This window comes from Pleurodeles waltl, chromosome 2_1 (genome assembly GCF_031143425.1).
Source record: "Pleurodeles waltl isolate 20211129_DDA chromosome 2_1, aPleWal1.hap1.20221129, whole genome shotgun sequence".
NCBI lineage: Eukaryota > Metazoa > Chordata > Amphibia > Caudata > Salamandridae > Pleurodeles > Pleurodeles waltl.
In genome coordinates this window covers 94962779-94989408 of record NC_090438.1, presented here as the reverse complement: position 1 = coordinate 94989408, position 26630 = coordinate 94962779, and the positions used below count along the sequence as shown (strand labels likewise).

The following is a 26630-nucleotide window of genomic DNA, read 5'->3' as shown; positions in this document are numbered from 1 at the left end:
GGTAATGCTGAAAACAGGATGACGTGGACAACAACGGTCAACCTACCAGACATGACGCCACAGTAACTTTCTTACTGGAAGGCACTGGACATATCTCTCTGAGAGAAAAGGATTCTGTAAGGGAGGGGCCGAGACTGGAAAACACAACCCAGTTGACACTGGTTAGGAGGGGACAACTTGATTTGTAGACACTACAGGGCCTTCCCTTATAGAGATGTGTCTTCAATGCACTACATGTTAAGGGTGGTGGCCCCCAAGGCTGGCATCCAGCAAAGCTCATGCAAGAAGGGTGCTACAAGTGAACACTTCTGAGCTCCAGCAAATAAAGATCGGACCCTAGGTCCATCGAGGCACTGCTTAAATATAGCAGGTTTCTACAGTCCATCCTCATTCCAATGGCTGTGGTCACTACAAACCAACTGCCTAGGCTGAGGTGAGCCAGACTCCAAATCCCAGAAAACACTTAGATAATCAATACAGGTTTCGGCCTCAAACATGTGCTCTCTGCTGAAATCGAGTCATCTGAAAATATTACATCCAACAAATGTATTAAGGATTCCAGGAATATCTCTCAGAACCCCGTGAGGAGACATCAGAAAATATACAATTGCCAGCTAGGTTGAACTCCAGGTCAATTACATGACACCTAGAAATACTATTTAAGTTTAGTCTTGGTTGCCATAGAAACAGACACTGTTGCAGCCATGGTAACATGGGCAGCCCTCGAAATAGGGCGACCTGAGAAAATCATCATTTGCAAATTATCTTCTTTGCTGCAAGGAAACCATTATTTATTTGTATCATCATGATGATTGCACATCCTCAATATTCTATATAAACATAAGGTGTTAGTCATTGTGTAAATCCAGCAAAGAATACTGTATGCTGAGTTCACATGTACTTCTTGTTGGATCACCAATGTGCTTGCAAAAGGGGTGCAATTAGCTTGCAAAGCCACAATGGCACCTTCACTCTTTCTCTGAAGCTGGAAGGTGTGTGATCTCGAAGGCTCATAACTTTACTGCCTTTGTACATGTAATAATTATTTTTGGGAGATATTCAACATACTAATCAAAGAATTATTGCATAGTATTTTCACTCAGTTGCCTATATCAAAGGCAAGTCTAATTACATTCATTAGGATCTATTTTGAAAATAGTTTGGTCTGTAGAATACCAAGGGTGGAACAATTGTTTTTTGTATAGCCTACTATTCTGTGAATTATTTCATACCTTATCCTCCATCGCACATAAGGGGTGGAGCTCACCAATGAAATGACACGTGACCCAGGCTTCTATTTTCTGTCATTTATTTACTGCAAACCTCCACTACCCTGTCACAACAGTATTATTCTGTGAAACTGTGTGCAGTGCAGAGAAGAATCTCCATAAACATCTATCCTGCAATACTTAAAAAGAATCAACCAAAGAAGACAAATGCTTCAGTTGAGTTTTTGCATCTATTAAACAAATCTACAACTTAATTGACAACACTCTGCTACAGTCCTTTAACATATTTCTGTAAGCTCCTTTATTTGATGAAAATTCAGTTTTAGCATCAGATGAATTCTTGATTGTTATTTTGAGCTTAGAATTTAAATATAATCATTGTGATTTAGTGTATGGTATACAACTGGGGTTCTGTAATAAGAGCTACTTCTCCTCGATAAAAATTATCCCATACTACTAATACATAGCAGTCATAGCTGCAACCTCTGGAACCAAGGTAATAATATTACGAATAAGATAATCACATACATATCAGCTTTAAATATATTTTCGAAATGTATCCATTTTCTTTCAAACAAGCTTGTGAGGTCTGAAAATAAGCACATTTACGTCTCAGGTATGCATTTTCCAATGTTGGTATACGTCTATTAATACAGTCAAACAAAAGCTGCAAATTTAGTAATCTGTTCTGCACACAGGAGAGCTACTCATACGTAGCTGGAGAGCTATCAGTAGCTCACAAGCTACCTGTTGGCGAAGCCTGGTTTACAAGGTACTAGACCATTCCACCTTGAAAGGTACACAATACTTCTAGATGTATTACATACTAGCAGTAGAATCTAAATTTAACAACAATCTTTACTGAGAGATTATTAGATGCAGAAATAAAGCTTGCTCAAAGCTACACGTGTTATGGGTAGATCATAGACATCTTAGATCGTGGGAAGAGGGGCTAATTACAAAGACATGCCATTTTTTTATGGTGAATATGCTTTTCAACCTCTTAAATACTCAACTGTGATCTGTTCTAAAATATAGAATATAGCAAAGGTTATTTTTGAACACTTTTTTCAGCGATGTTGTATGCACAAATCACAGGATAGTGGCATTTAGATGCAATATCACTTCTATGATATAACTAATTTTCTACTGGGAAAATAATACACCTTTAGTTCAGAACATTCAGCTCATTTGTGGAACAATTAATGATAATTGATGATTATGTATATGTATGATACTGTGATATATCAAATTGTCAAAGTATGCTAAACTAGAAGGTGAAATAAATTTCAGTGTAATTTAATTTGACAGGCTAAGACTACTTCTAAGTGTATTTTGTGAATTGTATCCTTTCCTCTAAAAACGGGATGAAGGCATCTACAGAGTCATTTATTTAAGTGCTGTATAAAAAGGCCAGCATGCTTCCATTCTATACCAAATCCTTTTTGTCTGTGGTCCACTTCCTGCAGGTGTGTTAACAACAGAGCTCTGGAAAATATCTCAATAATATGTTCACAGTACAAGACAACTTTACATACTGAGCTCTTGTGCACAATGAGCATAGTACACATATAATGCTGCAAGATCTTATTCTTTATATTTTTGTGTTTATTACATTTTAACATGGCATGCAAAGGGTGTTATTATGCAGAGATTGGTAGTTTTGTTTTTTAGCAAATGCAGTTGCACAATAGGATAAAAATGCAGCAATTTCTCTGTAAAGGTGCATCTGGAAATTCAGATAATGTGCATACAGCTACTATCATCACATTCACTATGTTACTGTCAAATACATAATGTAAAATGATTTGTTTTGAATGCCAAACCCTTATGATATTTTTTTGCATGTACAGGTTAATTTCTAGGTGCAACACTGTTGGCTCTTTTATGCTGGTGCAATATAGATCCATAAACTGAAATTTACTATTTTATTCTGGTAAGCAACAATTGAGGTGCCACATGCAAAATTAACAATAAGAATATTTTTTTTGTGACGTGTATCAATATTAACCGAAATTTTCTTAAATGAGCACAGAAATCTAGATGTTACTGAAGTTATGCATGTAATCTTTCAACAGTTAAATGTAAAAAATATACTAGCACTTGAACAACAACTCTCATAAATTAGAGGTGCTCTTAAGGGGTCTTTGTGCGATTTTATCTTCAATAATCAAACACTTCACTTCCTAGTGGTGACTGGAAACAGTGAATTATATTTTCAAATACCACCCATTTCTTTGAACAATTGCAGTAGTATATCCATTTATCACTGAAAACAGAAAATCTAATAAACACTAGCTCACTTTTAAAGAGGTGGTGTCCAGCTTTAATTACTGAATACCAGGCATGGGTATTTAACATCACAATTGTGGCCCCTGACTATTGTGAGTGCCGGGAAGTGGGAAATGGTAGGAGCTTAAGACATCATCCTAAAAAGTGCAGAAAAACATCAATTTGCCAATGGACATAATGCACAATAATCGTATGAGGATAAACACAGAGCAGGCACACCTGCATATTCATACTTGCCTATCTCTGATACACTTTGGAAGAATTTAGGAATGTTTAGGTTTATGAACTGTACCTATATTTGAAATGCAATACAATGGATCATGGATGTTTAATTCAGGAATTCAAAGTATTGAATAGAGGAGGAATTCAGAAATGTATGACATCACAACAGATATAGGATGGGGTCTTTAATAACAACAGACACGGCATGAAGAAAGCTGCAGAAAGGAGGCACTCTGCACCCATGTTAGAAATGGGGTCTTTGGTTGGAAGTCAGGTTACCCCTTGTCCAAGCAAGGACCCTCACTCTAGTCAGGGTAAAAGAGAATCACCCTCAGCTAACCCCTGCTTACCCCCTTGGTAGCTTGGCACAAGCAGTAGGCTTAACTTCCGAGTGCTAGGTGTAAAGTATTTGTACCAACACACACAGTAACTTAATGAAAACACTACAAAATGACACAACACAGGTTTAGAAAAATAGAAAATATTTATCTAAACAAAACGACAAAAATCCACAATACACAAGTGATCAATTAAAAAGCAAAAAGAGTTTTCATGTAGTTTTAAACACACAGTAACACTGTTAGCGTGAAAATGTACCTTTGGTGCATCACAAATAACTCCGCATGGGCAAGTGTGCGTCAAAAAGGGCTTGCGATGCGTTGATTTCACTCACGAGCGAGACCTTGCTTCGTTTCTCCTTTCGTTGGGTCAGGATGCGTCGTTTCTTCTCTCCGCAGGAGAGTGATGTGTCGATCCGGTCAGCACTCTCGGGTCCGGGCAGGCCTTGCATTGTTTTTACACGCCCAGCGGTGTTTGTGTCAGAAATCCAGCCACACGATGATCCGAAAAACACGCAGCATGGGGTGCAATCTCCCAACCTCCGTCAGCGATGCTGCACGTAGTTTCTCTAGCTCTGTGCATCGATTCTTCGGTTGCATTACAGGCGAGCATCGATTTTCAGCCGCAAAGCCGGCGGTGTGTCGATTTCCCTGTCGCAGATCATAGTCACGTCGATCTTTTCCCCGCACGACGCTCTGTGCATTGATTTCCTCCTCTTAGGCTGCCAGCTTCTCCTTTCGGGGTCCCAGGAACTGGATGGGCACCACAGGGCTGAGTAGGAGTCTCTCCAGAGACTCCAGGTGCGGGCAGAGAGAAGTCTTTGGTCTCCATGAGACTTCACACAACAGGAGGCAAGCTCTAAATCAAGCCCTTGGAGATCTTCACAAGATGTCGGAGATACCATTCTGCAAACGATTTTGCAAATCGGAAATTGCGAGTCGCACGACTCGCAATTTCCGATTTGCAAAATCTTTTTTTGCTACATCTGGCCCCTAATGCTGTATAGATTCTATAAAGCTGTGATTATGGACGGCATGGACTGGGGCAATGATTTGTACTACTCTAGTCAAAGTAACATTTTACCAAACCCGTACCCTGGGTCAACCGTTGATACTCTATGGAACAATCTGCTGTGGCATTCATGTAGCAAAAAATGAAGAGGGATACATTAAAAGAACCAGAGATAGTAAGTATATTAATGGAAGATTACTCTACATTGTAGAATTTGTGAGAAGAGGAGTTCATTTTAGAGTGAAAACCCTTAAGACTGTAAAATGGATTAGGGGGAATAACGTTAAGGTTTGCAGAGGAATTAGGTGGTATGCCCTTGAAATTGGGAGAAGGATTAGGACCCATCTCACAATCTTAGACAATAGCCTTAAGACTGGGAGATGATTTAGATGAAATAACCTTCAGGTTGACCATTACGGCAAGAGAAATAACCTTAACATTAGGGGCTACATTAGGAGACATAACCTTAAGAATGAGATATGAACAACATGGAATACATTTAAGACAGGAGGATGAAATAGGTGAAATTATTGTATTAAAGATAGCTCAATTTGGTGGAATAACCTTAATGTTTGGATACGAAACAGAAATCTGTGGCATGGCCACAAGATTGAGAGATAAATTAGGTGGCAAATCTTGAAAATATAGATATGAAAAAGGTACAATAATCTAAATATTGGAAGGTGATTTATGAGGAAGATCCTTTAGCTTGTGGACAGTAATCAGATTAGGAAACACGAGGAAGAAAGTTGGTGGCAATCTGGGTATCTGCTTTATTGGGGTTGGAATGAAAGTAAATAGCAGAAAGGAGTAGAGGGGTAGGGTACAAAATGTATGGAATTTGGTTTGCGTGGACTGCAGGTATCTGTATCTGTTAGAGCGGAGATAATCTAGGCACAATTAACGCAGTATGATGTCTCTGGGAGCATCTCTCAGCAGATGTAAACCTTTTGAAGATCAAAGAGCTATTCTTTGCAAGGGATAACCTCCATATTCGAATTTGGTGGAAGACATTGATACATTGTCTGTAGTTCTTCAGATGTACTCACACAAATATTACATTGCTTTTCAGGGTCATCTCACATTTTAATGACATAGTAATGCCTATAAAGCTGGGTTTACAAAGCTCCGGTGCAGCACTGTAGGCAAATATCAGCGCATCCTGAACCAGGCATTTCTTGAAGAAAAGGTTAGCTTTTTCCAGTGTAAAAATAGGAATAATTAATGACTTACTTTGAATAATGAGAGGATGAGCCCTTGAAGGGCATCCAGTGACAACATAAATCATGACGGCAAAGCTCATGTTGTTTGGAAATGTCTCCAGATACACAGAGGTGCATCACTATTGTAATTATTAAAGGGTGGTCACACATCATTTTATATTATGTGCTGGTTTTCCCATGCATGCTTGCATTTTCATTTACGTCATATTCTGACATCAATATTTTCCAACCTCCAGCACCATATTCTCAGCTGTATCTGAGTTTCACTCATATATTTTATATGCATGACTTGGATCTTGAATCGGGAAACGGTGAGTTCTAGAATCACTGCATGTACCCAACTAAAGGTGTATGACTTGCTTCTTAAGATGAGTGACCAAGGAGGATGCATCTTGCTCCCTGAGTCTACGTACCTGACTTGCTCTCTGTGTCCAACTGTGCAGAAAGTACATGAATCACTCTCAATGTTCAGCATGAATTGCTCCCTGTGATGCGTTAACAGCTGCGGCTTACCTAGCTCCCTGTGTCTAGCCACGAGCTGATGCCGGGGACATGTCCTAATTCTGGCTAATAGAAAATGCATGCCTTGCTCCTGCTCTCCATTAACAAACAGTACATGACTCACTCCATGTGACCTGCAAACGGATGCCACAAAGCACAGTCTGTGTCTGGCCACTTGACCTGTTCTCTGCATTCAGCCGGCAGGATGCATTCGTTGCTCCCTGTGCTACATTAACCAAGAGGTCTTGAAGCGTGTGTCAAACTAAAAGACGCTGCGTGACTTGAACATCAACCCTGCAATAAGCTAAAAATGCGTACACCAATCTCCTTCTGTGTCCTGCTTAGTAGCTTGCTGACTGTAACCCGCTACCGACTGGTGAACGACTTCCTTCGTCTCGCTAACATGCTTTGCATTCATTGGTGCAAGTGGCTTGCTATCAGTTCTTGTGCTTTTTTTCATGTCTGCAAACAGGAGGCATAGAAATGCCTACGTGTGCAACACTGCAGCTGCCATTGAATGCGTAACCCAGCTAGGACCTTCCAATGAAGTTGATGTTCCAACAAAGGACTATGAGCAGAAAATAATGGTGGTATTGATCTCCTAGCCTCACTATATTTGTAAAAAATATATCCTTGGCATCAACAATCCAGCCAAAAATCAAATTATGAAATAATAATATTCAGGCAGCTGTGTAGATGTGACTGTTCACCAGTGCAACTCTCACTTAGAGGGCTAAAGGAGCTACACAAACTCACAGATACAAATATACCCCTGAAGGAGGGGCATTCAAGGATCTGCAGGGAAACTAGGGCCCATGCAGAAAGGTTGCCAAGAAATTTCATAGCGTTTTTTGTAAAGTTTTTGTGATTTATCACTTCCTAGTAGCGCATGCTAGGTTTTCCAGGGGCACTCAAGACTTCTTCAAGGCTGCTTATTTACAAGAAGCCTAACAATTTTTTTTTTAAACAATGTTATTGCCACTGTGGAATATAATACAGGATCTTTCTTTGCCTTGGATATCAGGATTGTTTCTGAAACCATAATAGTTTTGTTACCTCTCCTGTAGATAAAAAGAAGAGAATTGAAAGTATGAGACAAGTGTATCTCTAGATTCTCCTCAAGAGCTTTATATAAGGAGGCAGTATAGCCATCCAAGACTTGGTACTGCAATACTTGCTAAGAACTTCATAGTTTCTAACACTTCATGGGTGAGCAATGGGTTCTCCTAATGGTTCCAACAGGTCTGGCGGAATATTCTTAACCTTCATAACTCACAGATACTCCACCTGTGACAAATCTGGAACTCTTTCTTCAGCAGAGAGTGATGAATACAAATCATGAAATATCTAGTGGATATCCCCAGTCCAGTTTCTCCTTAGGCCCTCTGGTGACCGAACAGCTTTTATAACCTTCCTCTTTAGGTTCCTTGTAATTTTGTATGCAAGAAGCCTATATGGTTTTTCCTCTTTTTCATAATGCAATTCTTTAGTTTGTAACATATTTCGTGCCATTTTTTCTAAAAGTATTTGCTCCAGATCCCCACTTAATTTCTGTAGTTCCTTGTAAGACATAAAGAGATAATGTAGATTTATTTTCCGTTTTCACAGAGGATATTTCCTTTTCTAGTGCTAACTTACAAGCTCCATTCCTTCTAAATAACTTTTTGGTGTGTGACATCTGCTCCCTCTCATTACAGTCTTAGCTGCATCCCATCTAACCTAAAGGGAGGTCACTGAATCATAAAGGATCTAATACTTCTCGAATACCATCTCTCACCAAAAGGTCTCTGAATGCGATGCCGTTCATGTGCCACCCCTTTCTATACGAGATTTCATCAGCATTGAATCATATTGGATTTACACAGGAGCATGATCAGACAGCAATTGTGCCCTTAACTGACCCATGGGGAACATAGACAACCCATCTTTGGGGGTGTAAAACATATCAATCCTGGAGGATGTCCTATGGCCACCGGAAAATAATGTATAGTCCCTCTCGGGGGTTTGTTGTTTTGCCAAATAACCATCAGCCCAAGTCTCTAAGACCATCTACTATTGTACTTGATGCGCTAGACATGCCAATTCTCTTATTAGAGCGGTAACGTAGGGTCTACTGTTGCATTAAAGCCCCCCTAAGATCAGTGTTCACCCCCATTATTTCAGCCACAGTCAAGAATATATCTTTGAAAGACAGCAACTTCCTCTCCGAGCAACCAAAACCAAGGTTATAAGTTTGCCTTCCATCTATCCCTTAAGAATAAGAAGCCGACCCTAAACAATATCATCAGAACCTTGGTTTTTTGGGGGTGCTGGAGACTTGATACTGCAAGGGGAAGAAGGGCAAGTAGTGTCTGTGGACATCATCTAAGAGTAAATGGGTTTCTTGCAAAAATGTTTTTGAAACACCTTTGCATTTTAGACATTTCAATAGCATCTTCCTTTTCAATGGGGGGTTTAGACCTTATGTTTTAGGGGTCAATATATTGAACAATGTCATAACAAATTGCATTGGGCCCACATGCTGTAGCTTAATAAAGATGGCAGCTTTCAATCCACTGAAATGTGTTCCACTTTCAACCATGCTAGCTATCAAATACCCAGAGGTAGGGGAAACGTGTGCTCTTAACTGCCTTCTGTATGTAACAAGAACAAAAACATAGCAATAAAGTTAACAATCCTAAAGTAGAGACTCTCTTCAATTTAATAATGACAACATTGTGTGGCTCATTAACATGAAAATAGAGGGGCAGCATCCAAGCATTCATGCGTGTCCAATGAGGGTGATTATTTTCTTCATTTGCTAATCGCAGCACCTACTTGGGTGGGAGAGGTAGTCCAAACTCATAAAAAGTGTCCATCATGTATTCTAATCTATTAAAATGCTCTATAGGGAAACTGTCCTTTTAATTTATTCTTACCTTTAGGAAGCCCAGCATGACCCTTCTGCAAAGGCTCTGGGAGACAGAGCTGTGTCCTGTTTCTGACTCATGAAGGTGCCCTTAATTGATACACTTTACTTGTTTTTTTTGAGTCCATGACTTATCTGTGAGATTGAATCTAAGTAAAAGTATCACAGTATTGATTCTAGCCCTCCTTTGTGATCTCTGCATCTTCTTTCACAACAAGTGAGCCTCTGCCGCTAACAAGGCCCCTCGCAGCAAATTCTGGTCATTCCAAAAAAGGAGCAGCAAAAGAAACACTCACCTGTTGTCCGTCAGAGCAGAGCTCCAAATTCACTTCAACCCTGACTGAACTTACATCGTAATTTTTGTGAGTCTTCAGTTATCAAGTCTGCCAAGTTTATTTCATCATCACCATTGAAAATTCTAATTCCTGCAGTTTCAGGATTCAATAGAAGAAACAGACTCGTGAGCATTTCCTGGGCCCTTGAACCTCTTTAAGCCATATGCCAGTATATTATAATTTGCTCATCCTACGACTTTCTCAGATCGTCTCTCCCAGTGTCCACTATCCCAGCTCTGGCTCAGCCAAACCCTTTCCATGGGGGCTGGAAATCCCCAGAACTGAACATTGGCATCTCCTCCTTCCACCGCCTAGTTCTCGTTTCAGAAGGCAGTGGGGCCTAGAGGTCGGTACCAGCCCAGCTTGAAACATTAGAACAGTGCCACCCTCCCAGGCACGCAGGCCAGAGTCACACACTTGCGTGGCCACCCGTGTCCTTTTCCTCACCTTCTTCAGTCTAAAGCCGCTGCTTCTGGGTATTCTGCTCCCGGAAGCAGGTGTCTCCAAGGCCAGGTGTGGAGGTGTCTCAAAGCTTCCGCTTCTCAAACCTCTGCCCACCGCCATCATTCATGGCATCCATTTTGCTCCCTCACTGCTCAAGCCAGGCCCATCGCCTAACCAGGTCAGTGTTGTTCTGGACCACATAGTCTGAGCTCTTTATCCTCCACCTCTCATAAAACACTAAGCTCATTCTCTGCGCTGCTTAAGTACCATTAATAGCCATTTCCCAGACCCGCGCATCGGCGCTCCTCCAGGACTTAAATGTCTGGGACTCTCCTTGGCCAAACTCTTTCACCCACAACATAAGCTTTTAGTCTGATTCACCCAGGTCTTCCTTTCAGAAATCCATAAGGATTCTCTATGAATCATTTATGAATTATAGGGAAAAATCATACAGGTTACTATTGGAAGATACTTGGGATTCTTACCAATCTTCTCGTCTTCTTGTACCATCTTCCTCTCTTCCCGGAAGGCTCGAAGCCACCGGAGCTTCTCCTCCAGCTTCTTTGCAAAGTAAAGGTGTATGTCCTCTGTCTCCTTGTTGTGCAGCTTGAAGGCGTTTTTCACGCTCACGTTGAAGTCGTCATCGCGACCATCATCCACCTCGATGACCTCGTACTTGTCCATGTCGATGCGGCCTTTGTAGTAGAGGATATCCCTTCGGATTAGGTCCTGGGGTGAGAAGGATGGAAGGTTTTCAGTGATTGTGGGTGAGTATTCTGATGACCTCAACAATGATTACTATTTAATTGATATTTATCGTGCATGCTCATTCAAACAACCTTATTAGACCAAGATATTTATTTTGCAAATGAGTCCCAGTGGGTTACAGAATAAGTAGTTTGCATAGCAAATGAAGACGTTCAGTTTTATACTGTAGACAAAAGTAAATTCAAGGAACTTTTTAATTACCTCACAGCATTCTGCAGAGTGAGCTGAGAGAGTTGTCAGAGTTAAGGTCATTCTTTGTGGTGATGTGACTTCAGTTTTTTTTCTGGATTACTCACCGTGCTTGTTCTCTTGCTGCTTACAGAAACACTGGAAGTGGATTTAGAACTTCACGGCTATGACTACCACGGAAACCTCTCGCTGAAACCATCCTTTGATAGCTGTGCTACTGCGCCTGTAACAGGTTCTGCCAGTCTCATTCAGAAAGTGATGTCACAGTGATCAGGATAACAAACAATGTGAGTAAGTAATACTTGCATTTATCTCAGCAACTGATTGCTCGGGCCCCATTCCAATCCATCATTTTTCATTTCAGACAGAAGCTGGCCATACAGAATTCAGTACTGACAGCTCTGTCCCAAACTGCCAGGCAAGGCCAACCCAGTAGGATACACAAGCCAGACCAGACTAGTTTCAGTCTATTTGGGTCTCATCAGGAGGATGCAGCTTGAGTTGTAGGACAGTGAGCATGGAATCTACATCTCGGGCATACCTTTTGCACTTAGGGGTCCTGTGTTCACTGTGCCACATGACTCAAGTTAAACCTCGCTGATGAGACCGAAGTAGGTCCAAATTGGTGTGGGGTTGCTTGTGGTCCCTCCAACAGGGGGGCCTCATCTGGTAGTTTGGGTTGGACTATTCCCAGGAGGAGCAGGGTTGGCACTGATTTGCATAAGGTTAGCCTTTGTCTAGAGTGGGATGGTGGGAAAAAAATAATAGACTAGAATGTGGTCCAGGTGATTGCCAGTTGCTGAGATTAATTCAAGCATCCCATCCATTGCCTTGGTGTTGTTGCCATTTAGGCCTGGTGAAGAATGCCGGTGCTGCTACAGCCGTCCCCCCAGAAGCATCACTGGGAACGACAGAGATATGGGATAATAACTACCCAATTTTTCTGAATGTAATGAGGAGTTCTTTAAAGGTAGCATTATAATAACGGCAATCTTAACTGAGCTGCAGGAAACTTGCTCACTGTTATGTTTTTGTACTGATTGCAGACTTTAAATATTTGATTTGGATGTTGGATATTTAAGATGATTTAATTAGAAGATTTACACACATAAAAACAAAAAAGCATGCATTTTAAGGGTGTCATCTTGCACACAAAGAAGGAACTTTCCATCATTTTCATACTTTTGGTGCTGTGCAGTTTTGAAATATGATGACTGTGGGGGCGTCATTTTCAAGTTGTGAGACACAGCACCTACAGCAGTTTCACAATGATGCACAAATTGCACACATCTTCATTGATGCCTAGTGCTGGGGCTCACAGCTTTGTAAGATTTGTCCTTTTTCTAACAATGACCCCGTTTGCACAACTGAGAAGTAAAATTATGAAAATGTGTGGTAAAGAAATGTGACGCAATGTGCGCATGGCAGCGAAGTATTCAGACACTGGCATGCCCATGGCTGACACGCTGTGCGTCACCGGATGTACTTTCTCCACGCCGTGCCAACGTTGACTGGCGCGTGCTGACGCAACATTCTAGAGATGCCAGTGGACACAGAACATTCTTAAACTATTGATACTGTGGATTCATATTTGGGTAATCTGATCCAAAATCATAGCTTTACAATCATGACTGTACGTAGGAACACAAAAACGTGTGTTAATCAGGCTCTGAGTCCCAAACTTCTGAGTACAACAAGGTGCTTTTCTCAGCAGCCACGACTCAGGAACTTGACCTACGGTGCAACTTCCAGAACTAATTAGTGCTTAATTTGTGTTTCTGTTGGTGCCGGTGCGAAGCATTTACTGCGAGAAAAAGACACATATGGGAAAGACAAAGGAAGAAAAAAATGAAAAAGCATCACAATGGGAGAAAGCAGAAAGCTGCAAGAGTGAGCTGAAGGGGCAGGGAGTGGCTTTAAATGGATTCAAGAGGCCTGAGATGGCTTCAGGATTAAGTTGCCTCAGTTTTCCGCGTTCGCTCATTTAATTGCAGCAGCCGCATGTTTAAGAGGAGGGCTTTGGGCACCGGCACGTTTTTATTTACAAATTAAGCACCTACCTACAGAAGGCTTATGGCCAGCCGGCAAGTTGACTGGAGACGCCTCTTCGAGTGGGTGGATTTCATGCGCCTCAGATATTAGTAGCCTGTTGCCTTGTGAATGAGCTGCAGTGGAACCTGGCCCTGGTCACTGCCCTGACCAATCCTCTACTAATGCACCATGGGGAGCATGTCATTCTCTTTTTGAAGGCAAGCTCCTTCCTTCCGTTTGCCACCCTTCTCCTCCCTCTTCCCACAATCCCATCCTCTCCCCACAACCCTGCCCCCTACACACTTACCTGCTAGTCAGAGAAGATGGTAAATGTGTGTGTTAAACCATTTGGAATTGGGAATTTCATGCTGGGCTTTCAAGTTATTCCTCATTCTGTGGGATTTAACTTGAAATAGTCAGGTATATTTGTCTGGGTGAGATGTGGTCCAGCGACCAAAGCTATTGCTGTAAACTGACCTCAGCTTTTGATTCAACATTGTGTGATTCTGTGCAAAACATGTAATTTCTTTGCACTTAATAACGTGAATTGTAATGTGTGTGAATTCATTTTTGTGTAATTCCACTTGATGTGCACTATTTTATCAATAGTCTCTCAACCCTCATGTAATGTAGAGCCCTCTGTTGCTTCATAGCTAGGTTAGCAGTACATAAATACCAGTAATACATACAATACAGATTAAGAAACTTACATTTCAGCTTCTGCCTGACTCATATTGAGCCCCATAGTGTTTCTATAAAATGGACTCCTAGCTTGGTGGTGTTTCTCATTAAACCAGTAAGTCGTTGTAAATATCAGATATGAAAGAACCGATTAAAATATAATCTTGCACAGAGCAGAGAATGTTTACCTTGTACGTTAGGTTTCTTATTTAACATCATGAAGGCAGATCTCTGAAACTTCCAGGCGCAGACTTTGGAATGTTCTTATCTCAACCTTTTTGGAGGAGCCTGGCAACCTACACATTAGGAACTTTTTGCAGGACTGAGTTTTTGAGCCTGGCCTTTGATTTGCCTATGGACCCATTAGCGTCGAGCGAGGAATACTGAAGAAGGGGAATCTCTAAAACATGCCTCTTCTAAAGCGCATATTAATGGAAGTGGTTCCTTGGTGCAATATAACAGATTTGTATTATTGTCCAACTCAATGAAACTCATTTAATCAACTTTGGGAAGATGTAAGTTGAGTGAACCCACCAAAATTTTAGATTGTAGCCTTGGGGTCAAACAAACCCCTGCGGTGGATTCATCATACCTGGTGCAGCCTCACATTCAATTGGACTCCTACTCTGCTAGACATTTGTTTAAATGGACAGCGTTCTAAAGCAGCTTTGCACTGACACACATCACTATATAAAATCCATCGCTAAATAATGAGAAGACATGTCTGAGTCTTAATTTGGGCAAACACTCCCAGTCTTCACATCAAATTTCCAAAGCCACTTATGGCCTGTAAATTGAGAATACTGGTTAAGGGCACTGCCATGGGGACTATCGGGGTACCAACATATGGAAACATTTCTATCCACGGCTGCAGAATTTGAATATACTTTTAACAGGCTGGAAGACAGAATCCCCTGTTGGGAAACATGTGACGAGGAATACATTTTCTTGCCAAGAGCGAGGAAATAACACTAATCTGAGCAGTGGATGAGCCGAATGAAAAGACACGAAACGATAACGGGTGCATTAGCATACAGTTACAGAGATGCAGCGATTCAAGATGTGAAAAGCATGAATAAAGGGGATGTGATTGATGCGGGTATTTTTAGACGGGAGAAAGCTGAAAATAACAATCCAAATGCCCAATTTACATACATGCCAGTCTCGTGATACCGTCTGCTTGGTGCGAGCAAGAACAAATGTAAAAATAAAAACCAAGCAAACAGCTGAGAACAGAGGGGAGATTAAAAGAATCTACTGAAAAAGCACACTGATTAAAATTGCAAAAAGGAAATGACAACAAGATGAGGCAATTAAAAAGGTAAAAAATAATGTCAAAATATATGTATATGTAAAACAGAAAGCAGCTTGAAATAAATTAGCATAAAATATTTTGATCTAAGGGGGTGGTACTTCCCGGCTAACATTGTTTTTAGATTTCCATATGCGATAATTTATTATTTGAGCTTTGTAATAAAAATGGGTGAAGATATTGGTTTTGTCAAATAATATTTTTATTTGTATAAATCTGCAGGTGCACGAAAAATACTCATTGTGAGTCTGAGGAAACTCAGAGGTTTCACAGCTAGAACAGAGGTAGACACACAGGGAAGGTCCACACCTGGGCCATTTTGTAGAAATCAACCTGTCTGCCGACAGGTGAGAAAATGCAAATTAAAACAGATTAATTAGAAGTTTCTCCTGCCTAGGTGCAAAAGCCTGTGCTGTCAGGCCAACTAATCAGGAAATGGAAACAATTGCTGAGCTTCAAGCTGACAGGTAACCACATTCCTTCCTGCAGATGTTTACCCTAAACCATCTATAACTGGCAATCCAAGGACCAATAATTATAAACAATTTGGGTCACATCAAGAGAGCCCTGGCTGTCAAAGTCTGAAATGTGCACGGATGGAAATACTCGTACAATTGGAACACATTTCTGGAGTTTATAGGACTTACAAAGTGACCCAGGAGAACACAAAGAAGCCTCTGCCAGCAGCAAGTTTCAAGCCATAGTAACCCTTCAAGTGAATGACTGATCCTCTGCTAAGACATGATTGTATCATTCACATTTCGCTTGGCTACTTTTTTATTGATTTTGAAAAGACACCTTACTGCATTATTTGCTTTTTATGTTTAACTCAACCCAACTTCTCCTTAGTGATTGGTGGTGCTTAGTAGCATACTTAGCCAAGTAGATCTACTATTGACTAATTCACTCATTCATTGACATGCCAGCTAACCAAATTCACAAATGTTTTTTCTGCACCCAATTGTCTTTTGAGTGCCTTAAAATGCATTTGCATTTGTAACTACCACAACTAGACTTACAGCACTCAAGATTTAATTTATCAAAGCAAAAATGCACCAGTCTAAATCTTGGGATGAGATCAACAGGGTTTCCACAGGGGAAACACTGGGGAGATAATTGGGAATAAAATGAACGTCCACAAATTAGTAACTTTGGGGTATTCATGAACATATATCCATTGGATTATTCCATCTTATTTGCAGACATATCTAGGAAGGGTGGAGTAAGTGCTTGTAGTCCACAGGAAAGCGTTAAGAGTCAATTTATAAACACTAAGTTGTAGACAAAGAGTCATGTAGGAGGACATCATTTGTTCGATCAAACTATTGAGGCGTTGTGAATAAAATAACTCATGAGATTGCAACAGTGGCTCCTACTGGCCTACGATGTGTAGTTTGTGCCGTACTAAACGGGTAGTCCGCTGGACTTTTCACTGTCATTCGCTTTGTTTCTCATTAAAACGTTTACGTTCTACCTACTCTTTGGTCTTATTGTCTTTTGTCAAATCCACTGACAAAGCTGCGACTTAGGGCGGAAAAGATACATTGGGATTCTAGAGTTATCTGCAGCTTTCAATGTGGACCTACATGTGGTATTATCAACAATCTTCTTTATGACTCACTAATACCATCTTTTTAAACTCTAGATTGGGCCTTGTATTCTAAACTTTACTGTTGGCACTGTGTTTTTAAACTCAACATTGGTGTTGTGTTTCTGAACTATAAACCATGTCTCATGTTTATTGACTCTGGACCTGGTGCCGTTAAAAGCGGCAACATCAATACTGTAGAACAGACTCGCAGTCATGGTCTCACTATTTGAATATTCAATACCATTATTATTGACACGTGTCTCCGTGGACACATATTTTGATTGACCTCTCTTCATTATTACTTCTTTTTCTGTCATCATCATTGTCTTTTTTGACTATCGTTCCCTCTCTCTCTTCTTTTGTATTGTTGGCTCAACCATGGAGATAGTATTAACTCCTCGTTTACGAGTGTCTGTTGTGCCCCATCCAGCGCGCGTCTTGTTAAAGCACAAGATGCTCCAGCTTGCCATTGGAAATCACACACCACATGCCACTTCTGATTAAACATTGGCCGGGTTTTCCCAGCATTGAAATGATAAACCTTTACAGGTGGAATCCCTTTGCCAAAGAGGGATTTTGCATCATTCTTGATGGCTAACATATGGCCATGATGCGGCAGTGGTCCCTGAATGAGGCAGAGAATGGAGGTAGCTGTGAAGCAGCTTGAGCCTTGGAAATGTGTCTTGTTAGCCAAATGAGGGGGTGTCGTGGGCAGAAGGAAAGTAATTGTGTGGTTGCCAAGATCATGTGGTACGAGTGTTTAAGACTAGCGGACAATTAAGGCGCTGAAATGTTCTGGAAATGTTTCAGGAGGATACTGGGTACCATCTGCAGGAGATGCTGTCATGGGTCAGGCTGCCAGGAAGAAGGTGGAAAAGTTGTCAAAGGACAAGATGTCTCAACAGCATCCGAGCACGTTAGACTGCACCCAAGGAAGGTACAACGCAGTAAGCAAACAGACGCCAGCCTTTACGCAGAAGAGGCAACTGCACATGAATAACCATTAACCACACAGAAGACGTCTGTGGCAGATGGAAAACAAAGGGCCACTCAGCATAAGGGGAAAGAGAAAAAAGAGTATGCTAGCTGTTCAGCACGGGCACAACAATGCACTGTGCAAAACACAAGTACATCATGAAAGAGAACACAAACTGGAGAGATCGTGCCAACAGAGAGAGTGAGGACAACAGATACAGCCAATCTCGGATATGGAGTGGGGAAGTGCTGTATACAAACAAAAGCTCTGCATGAACCCGAGTAAGAGTTGCTAGGCAGATAGAGGCTTCAGAGGTCTGGCGTCACTTTTGTGAAGCCATGTTTGAGTGAACTGAAATCCCCCATCTGATGATTAATGCTGGTGCACTTAATAGTCATCCCATCCCTAGTTCCCCTGGCAAAGAGAATGTATGCTATGACTGACCTCTGCCCAGTTGTCACCCTGTTGGACCTGGTCACACGGTCACTGAAATGCAGTGCAGTAGCACCTCATAGATAAGAGGAATGGTCGGGCATGGCTAATTCTCCTGAAGCCTTAGTAATATAAAAGTTAAACCCTCCCTGGTCATCCCTCCTTGTTGTATGAAGTACCACAGTTGATCAAATGGATGGGTTTATAAGTGAATAACAGGACACAATGGCAGCACAGCGAGGAGTTTAGAGAATATTCAATTAAGGGGTCTTTACGCTGATAATAGAAGGACCACCTTTTATTTTCTTACCTTACGAATACCTAGTTAATATACAAACTTGAGTTATGGTCCTGTTTCCAATAACATATGTTTACATACAATGAATACACAAGCTTTAACTATATTGGTCTTTCCCATGCCACCATCAGGAGGACACTGGGATGGGCAGCATACTCTTGGCCAGAAAGTCATCCACAATTCTGCACATTTGTAAAATACACAGGCACAGAACCAATGATCTAAGAAACACCAATCTGTAAAACAAGGAAAGAAAAACATGCAGCATTAGCCACAAAGGAAAGCAAGCATTTGCTTTGCAACGGGTCTCATGTTTGCTCGAGTTAAAGCTATTAGCGTTGTTAACTCTTAACCAGACTTTTCTTGCCACAAAAACTGAAAATGAAAAGTAACACATAAGCGAGTCGATGGCCGCCATGAGCACAAAGCAGACACATAAAAGGAAACAGAAGTTCGCTCTCAGTGAAACGTATCGGCAAAAGTGCAAATATCCATGTAACCGGCAAAAGTGCAAATATCCATGTAACAGGGTCGATGTCATGCAAAGCGCTCGACTACTTCCTAGCGAGATCGCGCTGCCTATGAATTAAAGAGAAAAAGTAGTCTAGAAACCATACTGAAAACATGGAGCCTCGTTTGTTTTCAGTAGCTGTCCGGTGTGCTCAAGGCGGGCTAAACACCGGAAAAGGCATGACGTATGAATGCCTTTCACTAATTAAATCAAGCAAATCTTAAAAGGCAAGCCCACAAACCTACCAAACTGATGGGTGTGTCATGGGCGTGGTTAAAAAGCCCACAGAGAGATTACACCAGGGGCAGAGCGCTTTGCGCTCGACCCTAAAAACTTGTGGAAACAGCCGCTTATAGATATTAGGCTACAGGAAAGGTACTGCAGGAGAATGCCATCTTTGCCTGGCAACATCCTGGGTTTCAAATACAGGACATAATACAGAGCTGGTTCTGGTGGCACAGGTTTACCAGGCAGAGGAGCACCAGTCTGTGCTCCAATGGCTGATCCTTCAGACATATTCAGTAACAAAGACATCTGGTGAGAATGCAAGTGAGCATGGAGAGAAGGAGCCTTTTGGGCCTTCTAGCTAGTCCTTGGCTCGCTTGCCCTGCTTATAAGCCTTAGAGTGTAAAGACAGTATTCTGCACTGACCGGCAGGCCTTCAATGAGTGTTGTTGCGTAGTATTTTCTGTTCCCCACCCTTACTGCTCCACTCCAACGTGGGTTTACGCAGGAGTGTGTTAGCAGAAGCCCAATGATGAAGCATGCCACAATGAGTGGGTGAGGGCAGTTTTTTATACTGGTGGTCGCCCACCCATGGGGGCGGTGGACATATTGTTTTTTCTTGTCCTTTAGTGATAGCGGTTGACATATTGGGAGGTTGGACAAGGAGAGTTTTTCCTCTCACCCCTTTAAGGTGTTTTGTTGCTTCAATGAGTTCTCCCTCAATCCTTCCTTCTGGCTGTTATGTTCCTCGGTATTATTGTGAGGGCACAGCAATCATGACTTCCTTGACATAAAAACTGCAAATCAACCTTCGGGCCCCTTGGATATATGCTGCTCTGTACCTTCTCTTGTCTGTGATATGGAAAGGGGGGGAGCCTTGTAGTACATACGGGAATACATAGCTAATACACACACAGTAGCATTACAGTTGTGGGTATGGAGAGGACTTTCACTTTGAAGAGAGCGAGCACAATATATTAACATTACATCACATACAGAATACAAAGAAAGGTTTCTGACTATATCTGCTATGAAGAAGCCAAAACAGGGGTGCCCATGCCAGATTTCAGGATATCCACATAAAATACATTTTTATACCATGATTATAAATAGCAATAATTGACATAGTAAGTGGTTACTGTGAAAATCCTGACTCACACATAGCCCTTTGGGATGTATGCTAGACATCCCACAGGGCTATGTGCATTCACTCACAGATGAGGCAAAGTTTAAGAGGACACAGCATTTAGAGGTCTTGTAGACTTGGGAAGTGGAAGGTCTCAAAATAAAGTTTTCTCTTCCTTTTAGACATTAAACCATAAAAGGAATGTCTACAAAAAAAGCCAGCATATTTCACCACAAAGGAAACAAGCATCTCTGAAGACGTTCGGAAGCAGTCAAGTAGTAGGTGAGCACTGGCAATGATTGAACAGAAATGTATAACATCTGAGTGCACTACTGCAGTTCACTGGCACATGCCTGAAGTGGGAGCACTGACTAAGCTTTGATTCATACTTACCTTTCAGAAGACACGATCGACCGGCCTTCTTAGCCACTGTTCGGTCACCAGCGGCTAAGAAGCCTTGGTGGTGTTATGTTGCCCTTAAGAAATGCCTACTCTTCTTTCCCTTGTGCATCCCTTCTCTGCCCTACCATGTCCTACCTTACCACGGCGACCCTATCCTGCCTTATCCTTCCCTCCCTTACCCTAGGCGACCCAACCCGGCCCTACTTTATTATAATATTTCATACGATCGGGGAGGAGATTGGTCACAATGCCCCCAAGACAAATCCTGCTTGAGGACTGCCCAATAGCTAAATGTACTTGGAAGGGAGCACCCTAGGTTGCTTGGGATTTATCACAACAGAAGTGAAAACTATGGATGTATTTACCAGAAAACACCATTAGAGGATTTTCTATGTGATGCTCATAGTCTACGACATTGGGTTTGTGTTAACTATGATGCAGAGATGGGCATCATTGTGTCATTTGAGATGGATAAGTGGGCACTACAAACTTTATTTCTGATAGGTTGCAGAATGTGGAATGATTTTTCCCTAGAGAGTTTTTTTGTATTTTCATTATTGGTTTTTCAGAGTGAAAGCTCCAGATTGTTGGGAAAGATTTATTTATCTGAAGCAGTGCAGTAGATTTAGGGATACAATTGATTTCTTTTGGGAGGGTGTCAGATTCCAGAGGGTTCCTTAGAATGAGTATGGGTGTTTTGTTTCTGAAGGTAAGGATTTGTAGGTGCCGGGGTCTTTGGTTGGCAGTGATCGTATGCCCCCGGGAGGGAAAGTAGGAATGTGTGTAATGTTGAAGGGCTTTGTAAAGACTGCATGAGGTTCTGAATTAGAGTGGGCTTATGTGGGAAGCCACATTAGAGATCTTAGCATTGGCACTAAGAGAGTTTGTTTTCTACAGTTGGACATGAGTCTGATGGTTGCACAGTAGGACCATGTAGAGAGGTGTAAGACCTACAACTGAAAGCCTTGCAAGCAATATATAATAGCAAAGTCATGTAATATACAAACATGCCTTCTAAGTATGAGGAATGATTTTCATCAGAGAGCCACGTAATTTATTTGCACTCGAATAATATGGGTGGTAAGCTCTGGAACTGGAATGTTATGTTTCAAACCTGCACAAATGAAGAAGGGCCAAGAAAAGAAGAAGTAAATGTGACTATAACCTATTTCTGCTGTAGTTGTACAAAATAATGCACTCCTTAATACCACATTTCTAAATGCATTAGCATTACTCTACCTAATAATACTCAAGTATTCCCACTTATGGTGCTTAATTTATTTTCTTTGAGCGAAGAATCCATGTTTTTACGTTCTTATTAGGCAGAGGTTTTATTTTTAGGCAGAGCCTTCCAGACAACACAAGCTGGTTGCAAAAGGCATATTGTCTCCTTACCAGGATCTTACAGCAGGCTTAAAACTCGCCCATTCTTACAATTGGTTGGAGTTATCATTACTCTTATTTGCTTGCTTCTTATTCGCTGGCTTGCCTTGTCCCTCCCCTGGACCATTGCCTCTGTGCTTGTGTCCTTTCATTTCAATTTTCACTTCTCACTTTCAGAGAACACATTTTTTATCTGCTTAAGCACTCCACAGGAGTGCATGTGTTTTCCAGCTGTCTCCCTTGTGTGCTCCCCCTCGCTGTGTTGTTCATCTGTCTGCTTTACCCCCACGCTTTGTTTTATTTCTTTTTTGCTTATAAACTCCACAACTGTGTTTTCTAGCTATCAATTGTGTGCTTCTCTCTCCCAGCCTGCGCTCCATGTTGCTCTCTCTCACCTGCCTCTCCCTCTTTCTCTCATCTGTGTTGTTCTCTCCCTCGTGTGCTTTTCCCTGTCACCCCCACTTCTTCCTTTCTTTTCCCCTTTTCTCTCCCGACCGGTTTCGTTCTTACCTTCAGCCCACTCAACACCTATAGGCCTTCTTTTTTTAACCACCGCTTTCGTGCTAAAAAAATCTTTATTTGTTATCTACCTATCCAACTAGCATCTGCTATCTTGGATAAATAAAAAAAAGTAAAACCAATGGTGCTCAATTCAGTTAACAGGTGAGTGCGTGCATTCTTACTCATACATGCATGAGTGGAGTGGAAAGATGTGACCACCATTGTGACTTTTTTTATTTTTTATTTTGATGATGCTGTACAGAATCCCCTCACAGGGGAAAGGAGAGAGCCTTACAGCCAGAGTAATGGCCTTGAAACTGGAACCAGTTTTGAGTTCCAGCGTCAGCAGAACAGACTGTGGTCCAGAGAAATCACTTAAATTCCCTGTGCCTAGAAAAATAATTAAAAAATACTTTTTAAAATAAAATGAACTAGACCTTGTGTAATATAATCTGGTACTCATGTAAAGTGCTTTAATTCCCTTAGTTCAAGTTTGTGCTATAGAAAAATAGAACAACTGTACAACACCACTTAGAGCATTGGCTTAGCCAAAAGGGCTCAAAGGCTAGATCTACTGACTTTGCAATTGCTTGTTTATGTTGCTATATTATGTATATTTTTAAAGAGTGGTATCACCCATGAGGGTAACCTGGCACTGAAGAAGTATGTGTGCCTAGCCCTGCATAGGGTAGGTTGGTTAATTGAAAAGCCAGGTCTTCAGCTTTTTGCAGAGTTCAAGAAGAGAGGAGGTGGCCCTGGTGTAGAGTAGGAGGTGGCCCCACGCGTTAGAAGTGATCTATAGAACACCCGTCTTCCTGCGATGATTCTACACTTCTGGGCATGTGTGCGAGTAAGAGTCCTGTGAAGCAGAAGTGTCCGTGCCTTGATGGATGGAGACGTGACTGTTCAGGTAGGTGAGGGTTAAGTTGTGTAGTGCCTTAAATGTGTGTGTGAACATTTTGAAATCAGCTTGCTTATGTGTGCAAATGGTAAGAGAGCAATAATACACACACACACACACACACATACACACACACACAGGCGCTTTGGCAACTCTTTCCCTTTTTAAAGCAACTACAGCAATGTTATTGATCAACATATTTGAGTGAGCTAACCACTTGGGTGCACTCTAAACTGGACAGACTGAATCCAACATCCTCCCAGATGGTCAGCCCAGCCCCGTCCTCATTACAAACATATGATCCCAGACTGTTTGGCCTGGAACAAGTCAAGCTCGCTTAACGTCAACCACTGAAAGTTTAAAAAATAAATAAAGACGCTATGCCTTTAAGGCATCATCTTCAGATCTAAAATCAATTAGGCTAAACTAAAGTAAAGCTCATTCTTGCTAATTAAGATTACTGTATTGGAGTATGCATTCGTCACTGTTATCATTCCCTGATTACAGACATATGGGAGCTTCGGCAGAGGCAAACGCCGTGCCTCCCGCGCAATTTATGCACTTCTCTTTTTTCCACTCATTTCTCCCGTGGGGATTTTTCACATTATCTGCATCAACACATTATTCTCGCTGAAAAACCCACGCAGCCGCCCCCGTGCCTCCTCCGAAATAACCATCAAATCCGGCGCGGCCTTGTTAGCTCCGCGCATGCAGCCCCGCCCCACTCCCCCGTGCCGATCGCTCCTCTCTTTCCAGTGACTTAAATAGATTTTGTTGAGAACATGCCCTGTTTATTGACATAATTAAAGACGGATCTCATCTGCTTGCGGCAAGTGATAAAACAAAAAAGCCCACCATACCAACACCACCCTTCAGATCAGAAATTTTAATTTAATCTTTTTCAAATTAGGGGATGAGAGGCATATGGCCTGATTTAGATTTTGGCGACTGGGTTACTCCGTCACAACGGTGACAGATTACCCTTCTGATGAAATATAAATCCCATTACATCCTTTGGGATTTATATCTTGTCGGATGGGCTACCGGTTACTGTTCCGACAGAGTAGCCTGTCTGCCGACATCTAAATCAGACCCATAGTGTCTGCTCCAACACCTTTAATCTCCTATGCCTGTTTTATTCAGAGTTAAATACAATTATCCCTCACCCCAGCATCCCTACTTGAATGTCCCTCAATATCTCTCACATCTCCAACAGGAAGTCCAAAAGCAGGAAACAGAATTACTTTGTGAGTCTGATGAGCCTTTGTGTTGCACCTCCCAGGTGTTAACCACCGCAAATCAGGATTGGTGTTGGAAAGTAAATCCCAAAACAACATTTTGCACCAGGTTTGCATCACTTTTTTGACACAAACCCCGCACAGCGTTAGTAAATGCCCCACCCTCCACAAATTCAGGATTTAAAACATAACACAATGGTTAGGGTTATCTCTAGTAATATGAATTTGTTACTAACCAAAATAATCCTTTTTATTAACCTTAGAATAACGAAAGATTGAGAAATAAAACAAAAAAGTTCTAAATGAATGCCTCACAGTTTGCATGCAGTTCTTTGATGCTTGTTCATAGGTCAGTGTGTTATATTAGATGTATTGTAACTTATGAACCGCAAGTAACAAAAGGATCTGTGTGACAAAAACAGTAACCCACTGAGCCAGCTACATAAAACACAAGCCTGTGATCTGCATGTTACATGTTGTGCTTTGCAGCAGGCACACTAACCCTCTAAGCTACATGTTGATGATCCAGAACTGTCACTAGACTAATGGCAGATCTCCTCATCAAATGCACTAACAAACGAAGCTATCATGCTGTTATTATTATCTACACAAATATCCCTTGTCTCGCCTTTGACGTAAGTGGCACCCACCCCTCCACCCTCTTGAGCTTGGCTCCTGGTGGAGCACCAGAAACACTGCCCTCAAGCCAGTACCCTTCTAAAGCTCATAAGTAGATAAGATAAAGTCCAAAGTCCTCTCATCTAGGAGGATGAAGCCAAAAAGATACTAAAAACACTGTTGTACCATATACTGCTAAGCACAAAATGGCCATAAAACCTGGATACTAGTGGAGTTCTGTAGCAGTGAAACAAACTTCAATAAGTGCTGAGAGCTACGGGCGATGCCAAGAAATTTCATAGAAGGAGAAAAACATACCACTCTTGCCCTTATATGGAAACCAGCATCTACGACTTATCGACTATACGGAGAGAGGCAATATATTATTCGGTCTTTACCTCGGGGCAAGGCTCTTCACAGTTCTCTTGAATTCTAATTCTCAGTCAACCACAAAGCTCAAGAAACACCCAAGAATAATATATAGTATAGCATTTTTAGCATTTTAGTTTTGGTATAAAGGATTGGTTTTATAGTCGTAAAACTAGTATGCTACTTTCTCTTGTAAAGATCAGAATAGGTAGTAGGTGAGAGTAAAAGCGTTTTTCCTGAATAAAGAATATCAAAATATTTTTTTCAGATTTTTGGGTCGGGTGTTGCTTTTTGTTTCTCCTTGTTTATTGTAATTGGGGGAAAGACTCCCGCACCTCTGCTAAACATACCTCATTTTTGTGAACGTATCTGCTCACCTACCAGCTGCTTTTTATTGCACCTGGAGTGGTCTTCAGCTTCCTCAAATCCTCACCTACTTGCACTTTGGTTTAAAAAATTCTCTAATTTTCAATTTCAGTGTTAAAAACATATCTTAATGCATGAACAGTTGTAGCCATAGTTCCATTCATTTCCCTTTTTGCTGTAGGTTTACTGCTTACTAAATAGTGCAGAC

The 26630-nt window shown here is 41.4% G+C and overlaps 1 protein-coding gene across 4 annotated transcripts in view; it reads right to left on the bottom strand.

Annotated features, from left to right (window-relative positions):
- Positions 1-26630, bottom strand: part of ARHGEF9 (Cdc42 guanine nucleotide exchange factor 9) — a 902972-nt gene that overhangs the window by 29287 nt on the left and 847055 nt on the right. For all 4 annotated transcript variants that reach the window (XM_069210611.1, XM_069210616.1, XM_069210633.1 and 1 more), the window contains one exon: positions 10990-11233. In XM_069210611.1, coding sequence (XP_069066712.1) covers positions 10990-11233 — 244 coding nt within the window. The remainder of the gene's footprint in view (positions 1-10989; positions 11234-26630) is intronic.